The sequence below is a fragment of the Pinus tabuliformis genome, chromosome 7, assembly GCF_031772625.1.
Source record: "Pinus tabuliformis cultivar Carrire ecotype Pingquan chromosome 7, CPIR1, whole genome shotgun sequence".
Classification (NCBI taxonomy): Eukaryota; Viridiplantae; Streptophyta; class Pinopsida; order Pinales; family Pinaceae; genus Pinus; species Pinus tabuliformis.
The window spans coordinates 314472600-314479958 of NC_142293.1; the positions used below are offsets into that span (position 1 = coordinate 314472600).

Below are 7359 nucleotides of genomic sequence, written 5' to 3' on the forward strand. Positions count from 1 at the left end.
TTTCCTATAGAGATTTTCTTTTGTACCAAGAAGTATGGCTTCGAGTGTAGCAATTTATATAGCATATTATTTGTGAGTCAATTTTAAGGCTTGGATAAAGGTGGAAACATAAATTTTCTCATTGTAGTTCCTCATGACTTCCAGAAAATGTTTTTGTTTTGAACTTGCTTTTAGAATTTGAACTTGCTTTCAGAATTTGTTGGGACTACTTATATCAATTTTTAGATTGACCTCTTTTACTATCATTATTTGTAGCAATCTCAATAAACAATACATGTAATGCACCATTCAACATGTACTCTGCCATTATGTGTGGAGCATTTTTTAAAACTCAATACTTATATATGCAATTTCAAGGATTGCCATAACTCTTCACATAATTCTTTAAGGGTGCTAGCTCAATGGAAGAGCACCTGCCTTATAAGCAGGAGGTTGGTGGTTTGATTCCATTGTGCCCTCACATGAATTAATCAATGATATTGTAGTTTATTTTAATTAAATATTTTTATATTGATTTATTTTTCTAGATTCCTTATTTTATATTGTCTCTAACGAGACATAAGTGATATTGTATTGTCTTTAAATATAAATTTTTATTGTCTCTAGAGAGACAATAGTTAAGATTAAAGACATATTGTCTCTATAAAGACAATATGTTTCTAATCCAAATTATTGTCTTTCAAAAGACAAAAATGAAATTGTCTCCTAAGAGACAATAATTCTTGTGTTATATATTGTCTTTATAGAGACAAATCTTTAAGACAATAATTTTTGAGACACCTGCTTAAAGACAATATTTAAGACAATAGACAAGTTTTTTTTGTCTCAAGTTAAGACAATTTACCCAAAAATTACCTTAAAACCCCTCTTTATGTAGTAGTGACGCATTATTAATTATGAAATATTATAATATATACTTCAATGTATATTAAGAAGATAGATACATTATTTTATTTTATTTTCTTTAATTAATGGATTTTCCAAATACAATCAAGTTCTTGTTTAGGTTCTAATAAAGCTAAAATAACTTTTCAAACCAAGTAGGAAACATAATCTTATTGTAGGATGCTATTTAGTTTCGCTCAAAAAACCTTCCAAATAAAATGGACATAGCATCATGTGGATTGATTAAAAAATTAGTAGAACTACACTTAGATGATATAACCATTTTTTCAAAAGAAGAAGTGAACATATTCATCATCTTCAATATATATTTGAATGATGCCGAAGACACAGAGTGTCCCTAAATAAACCTATACTCGAAATAATAGAAGTAAGGCTGCTCAAGATTATTGCCTCTATGTCTAAAAATTATGATTCAAACTAAAATAACTTGAGACATATCTTAACTCACTTGTTTAAAAAAATCAGAATTCCATGTAGTCCTTCCTAGGCAAAGATCAATTTCATACGAAGATTTGTTCCAAGCTTTGCTAATATTTACAACCCTCTTCAGGCCGGATGAAAAATGACCCTCTTCAAGGCCGGATGAAAAATGAGAGAATTTTTAAATGTGACAAAAAGGAGGAAGAATATTATATGAAATTAAAGAAGCGATAGATCATGCAATGACGAGTCTAAATGTTGACAAGGAAATCATATTACATACCTTTGCATTCGATTCATCTTATGTTGTTGTTCTGATTAAGAGAAATCAAGAGGAAAATTAAGTTCGAGATCTAGATTATAGGTGATCTACTTGCAAATCTGAAAATTAAAAAAAAAACAGAGAATCACAGAACATACTGTAGACACAAACACTGGAATAACACAGGTCTGTAAACAATACCACTCACTTTATTATGAAGAAGAGATGAGCATTTTATAAACAATGCCATCATTCTCTTTATTACAAAAGATAAAATCAAACTGCATAATTAGATAAAGTCAATATATTTTAGATGTTTCCTTTTTCCTAGTTTTTCAGATGTTTCCCTCTTTTCTATTCTTGGATGTTTCCAATGAAATAGTACGCTTTTTCTTGGTTGCCCAATTAGTGAGATGTTGCTGATTTTTGTGTCCTTTCTGGTTGCCCAATTCCTCCCTGTTTAGATCAGGAAGCGTCCCGGCTTCCTCCACCAACTGAGGGAAATTGCGTTGCAATGTTTCTGCATTGATCCATTTTGCCTGTGCTGGTGTGTGTCCCTTCCGACCAACCAAATATGAGAAGTATGGCTGATGTCGTGTATCCTGTTTCTTGAAGTCCAGAATTGTATCTTTGAGTAGAGGAGGCTGAAAATCTAGAATATTATCAACCGGATAATGAATTGTAACAGATTCCTCAAGGAGAGGTGGTTCAAATAATTTGAGATTATTAACATTAAGAACATCGTGGATGCCAAGCTGGGAAGGCAAGTCCAAGCGATATGCATTTTCGCCAATGCATTCCAGAATAGTATATGGGCCATATCTCAAAGGGTGCAACTTATGATGCTGGCCCTTGAAGCGTTGCTTGTCCAACAAGAGCCACACACGATCTCCAGGTTGAAAAGACAAGTATGTTCGCTGCTTGTCATGTCTCTGTTTGGCACGATCTTGGGCTGCTTGCAAAGTAGCAGTTACTTGAGCTTGACGCTGAGAAATGGAGTGTATAAAATGATGAGTTGATTTTTGTTCCTGTTGTTGATGTGCAGACCCAGAAGGGGTGATTGTCAATGGCATCTCAGAGGGTGCACTTGGTTGAAACCCAAAGCAAACCTCAAAAGGTGAGAAACCAGTTGAGGAGTGTGTTGCTCGATTGTAACTATGTTGAATGATGTGCAAATATGTATCCCACTGTTTGTTTTTGGAAAAGTAGCTGCGAAGTGAGTGAACCAAAGTACGATTGACAACTTCGGTTTGTCCATCTGTTTGTGGGTGGAAGGAAGTGGAGAAACGAAGTTGGCAACCCAACAAAGACCAAAGAGTACGCCAAAAGGTACTGAGAAAGTGACAATCATGATCTGAAATAATGCTACTTGGCAAACCAAAGTGTGGCCACACATGATGGAAGAAGAGATCCGCAGTTTGAGCAGCAGAAGTAGTCTTATGACAAGGAAGAAATATAGCCATCTTGGAGAAACAACATACCACTACCCAGATAGCATCATGTTTACGAAAAGTAGTAGGAAGGCCACTTAAAAAGTCCATGGAAATGGATTCCCAAGGACGAGAGGGAATTGGTAATGGCTGATACAAGCCATGCTTACGATTTGAGGGCTTGCTTTGTGAACAAAGAGAACATGCACTAATGAATTTTTCCATTTGCTTTGGTAAGGCAGGCCAATAGAAGTGGCGATGAAGATTGAGAATGGTCTTGGCTGTGCCAAAATGCCCTCCGCATGAAGAGGCATGTGCTTCACGGATGAGAATGAGACGATCATCAGATTGTGGCACACATAGTTGGTTCAATTTATACAACCAACCATCACAAATGGTATAATCAAGAAAGGGAGTTTGGTTGATGACTATAGGGTGTTGCAAAGCTTTCCATATCTCACCAAAGACCGGATCTGTTGCACACATATCTTTCCAAGCATCATATGCAGCACAACGCACCTCTAGAATGTGTAGGACCTGAGCAGGTGGTCGACTTAACAAATCAACCATCTTATTACTTGTCCCCTTCTTGTATTTAATCACCAGATGGAATTGTTGAATGTAAGAAGCCCACTTTAAATGGCGTTGCTCTTGAATCTTTCGTTGTGAGTTGATGAAGATTAGCGGATGATGATCTGTATGGAGGATGGTCTCTTTGCCAAGAATGTAATGGCGCCATTGCTTCAAAGCTTGCACTAAACTGTAGAATTCCTTGTCATAGGTGCTGTACATGAGCTTAGCATCCGCAAGTGCCTCAGAATGGTATGCCACAGGGTGGCCTCCCTGTTTAAGAACAGCTCCAATGGCGAATTGAGAGGCATCAGTTTCCATCTCAAATGGTTGATTCATATCTGGCAAGCGAAGAACAGGAGCAGAGCATAAGGCACTCTTGAGTTGAGCAAAATGTTGCTCAGATTCGGCATCCCAAATAAACTTTGCTTGATGAGACAACTGGTGCAAAGGGCGAGCCAACTGTGAAAAATGAGAGACAAACTTTCTGTAGAAATTAATACCTCCCATGAAGCTCTTGAGGTCATGTGCATTGGAAGGGGCTGGCCATTGCGCCAAGGCTTGTACACGAGAGGGATCTGGGCGAACCCCTTTGTTGTCAATAATAAATCCCAAATATTGAACTGATGTTTGTCCAAAATAGGATTTCTTTTCTTTGACCTGAAGGTGATGTGCTCGCAATAACTCAAGTATGGTGCAAACATGCTGAAGATGGTCTTCCCAAGATTTACTAAATACTAAAATGTCATCAAGGTAGATGACCACAAACTTACCCAAATGTGCCCTGAAAACATCATTAATGAATCTCATAAAGGTGGCCGGTGCGTTGGTTAGTCCAAATGGCATGACCAACCATTCAAATAGACCAAACTTTGTTTTAAAAGCAGTTTTCCATGTGTCGGCTGCATGCATGCGAACTTGATGGTAGCCTGCAGTTAAATCCATCTTTGTGAAGAAACAAGCCCCGTGTAAATGGTCCAACAAATCCTCAATGCGGGGAAGGGGTAGCGGTTTTTAACAGTGGCTTTATTAAGGGCTCGATAGTCTGTCACGAGGTGCCATTCAGAAGCATCTTTTTTGGGAATAATAAAAGCTGGAGATGCACATGGTGAGGATGACGTCTGAATATGACCGGATGTCAACAATTCTTCAATTTGGCGTTCTATCTCAGTTGCCTCTCGAGGAGCAAGGCGATAAGATGGGGCATTGGGTAAGGAAGCGCCAGGAATAAGATCAATGTGGTGTTCAACAGAGCGTGCTGGAGGCAGCCCTGTGGGTTGGGTGAAGACATCTGCAAATTCATGGAGTAGAGGAGCCATTGAAGGAGAGACTGGATTGGTGAGGTTGTCTGGCTTGACAGGGCGAACCAAGCACAAAGAAACATCTTGGTTTAAATTGACTCTCATAATGGGAGCTTTGCCAATGGAAGGTTGGGTTGATGTGCTAGCTGAGGATGTGAGCACATAGGTGCGCCCATCGTGCTGCAAGTGGTATTGGTGATCTGTAGCATGATAAACAACATGTCGAGCCTCTTGGTATGGAATTCCTAGCAATAAATCAGCACAATCTAGAGGAGAAACATCACATACCACAGTATCACGAAAAGGTCCAATAGCGAAGGTGACAGCACAACATTGTGAGATGGTAAGACGAGGACCGTCCTTTCTGACCCAACCGAGCTGATACGGGTGGGGGTGAGGAGTGGTGGGAAGGAAAAGGCGTTCAACTAAGTCTTGTGACACAAGATTCTTTTGACTCCCATTGTCAAGAATAAGCATGGCCAACTCATGTTTGATTTGACAATTATGGGTAAACAAAGGCGTAATAGAGGTGTTTGTTGCATTAGCAGTCATGAGGATGAGAGAGGGGTCCACTTCTGTCGGATTTTTGAGAGAAACAGCTGGAAGTGGGGTAGTGGCCTTTGGTTTTTCGACCTCTGTAAAAAGAGTTTTCTGGGGGCGGAGATTTTTCAATACTCGACAATCTGCAGAAGCATGTGAGTTGGTCTTGTGAAATGTGCACCAAGGGGTGCGGTGAGGTGGGGGGGATGAGGCAGAGGCGACATTAGAAGAATAAAAGGAAGATGGACCATTTCTGGCTTGAGGATATCGGATTTGAGTACCCACTTTGCGTTCCACCACCAGGGCCCGAATAAAGGACTTGTCTAATGAAGCACTATCAAACAACTCAACTTCACGACGAAGAAGCATTAGCAAACCAGAATTAAATTTGATAATTAGTACCTCTTCTGGATCGGATATATGGAGTTGAATGCGCAACTTGCAGAAGACATCAATGTAGGCTTGCACTGATTGATTGGGTAGTTGTCGAAGCTGCAACCATTTGGCAATGAGATTTTGTATATACCCTGGAGGATAGAAGCGTTCACGTAAGGCCTCGCAAAAGAGATTCCAAGATGTGATAGGCGTCGATTTGGTCTCGGCTTGTTCTCCAAGTTCCACAACCAAGGACATATTCTCAAGATGAGTATCCCACCATGTTTGTGCTAGGCCTTCCAATTGTAGACTGGCGATCTGAAGTTTCATCTCCTCGTCCATTGTTGGACAGGTTCTAAAATAGTTGGAGAGGCTGCGGATCCAAGAATCAACAGTCTCACCATTCATTTGCCCTGAGAATTTGGGCAGTTGAAAGCGTGTATCAAGCTGCATTTGCCCTGGAGGGCGTTGTTGTTGTTGCAGCGTAATTAGCTCTTGAAGAGCCCTAGCTAAATCATTCACTGGCGAGTCTGCATGGGAGGGCTCTTGACGCTCTTGACGGGGCGGCATGATTTTCATCCACTGAATGGAGTGAAATGTATGACCCTTCCAAGATCAAGAGCTCTGATACCAATTGATCTACTTGCAGATCTGAAAATTAAAAAAAAACAGAGAATCACAGAACAGACTGTAGACACAAACACTGGAATAGCATAGGTCTGTAAACAATACCACTCACTTTATTATGAAGAAGAGATGAACATTTTATAAACAATGCCATCATTCTCTTTATTACAAAAGGTAAAATCAAACTGCATAATTAGATAAAGTCAATATATTTTAGATGTTTCCTTTTTCCTAGTTTTTCAGATGTTTCCCTCTTTTCTATTCTTGGATGTTTCCATTGAAATAGTACGCTTTTTCTTGGTTTCCCAATTAGTGAGATGTTGCTGATTTTTGTGTCCTTTCTGGTTGCCCAAGAGGGATTATTTAAATTACTCAAAAGTAGACCACCAATATTTTGCAGTATTTGAAGTAGTCAAAAATTTCATACCATATCTCTCTGAGTCTCAAACAAAAGTTATTTTGTCACATCCTTCTGTTATAACTTTGTTGGTACTAAATTTGTTGGTACGAAAGGATTTGGGGATCAAAGATCCTACTAAGTGACTATTCAATTCATCTATAAACACGTGATTATGCGTTTTAAAGGTTTATAAACACGTGGATGTCTTTTGTGAATGCATAAATTATTAAATGAAGTGAGTTTTCATGTGTATACAGGTTTGGAAAAAATAGTTTTGGAATGAGAAGTTATGTGTATCTAAATTTCCAAAATGCGAAATGTTTAAATAAATATGTATATAAGGAATGATAGAATAAGGAAGAGTATACAGATTTAAATAAAAAATCATTTAAGATGTAAATGTGCAGGTATAAAAACAAGGATAGAAAATGGGAGATTATAAATGTGTTTTTCTTAATATAATAATTTTGTTTGTTTTAAATATAGATGGATAAGTTTAGTTTTCAGTATAGATAGATTTATATGTGT

The 7359-nt window shown here is 38.4% G+C and overlaps 1 protein-coding gene across 1 annotated transcript; it reads right to left on the minus strand.

Moving 5' to 3' along the window:
- Positions 1-4523: 4523 nt before the first annotated feature.
- Positions 4524-6374, minus strand: LOC149247177 (uncharacterized). Its single transcript, XM_089443517.1, has one exon. The coding sequence runs from the start codon at positions 6372-6374 to the stop codon at positions 4524-4526; it is 1851 nt and encodes a 616-aa protein (XP_089299643.1).
- Positions 6375-7359: the final 985 nt, after the last annotated feature.

Excerpts from the sequence above, each read along its gene's own strand:
- LOC149247177 (XM_089443517.1), bottom strand. The coding sequence starts at position 6,374 with ATGCCGCCCCGTCAAGAGCGTCAAGAGCCCTCCCATGCAGACTCGCCA.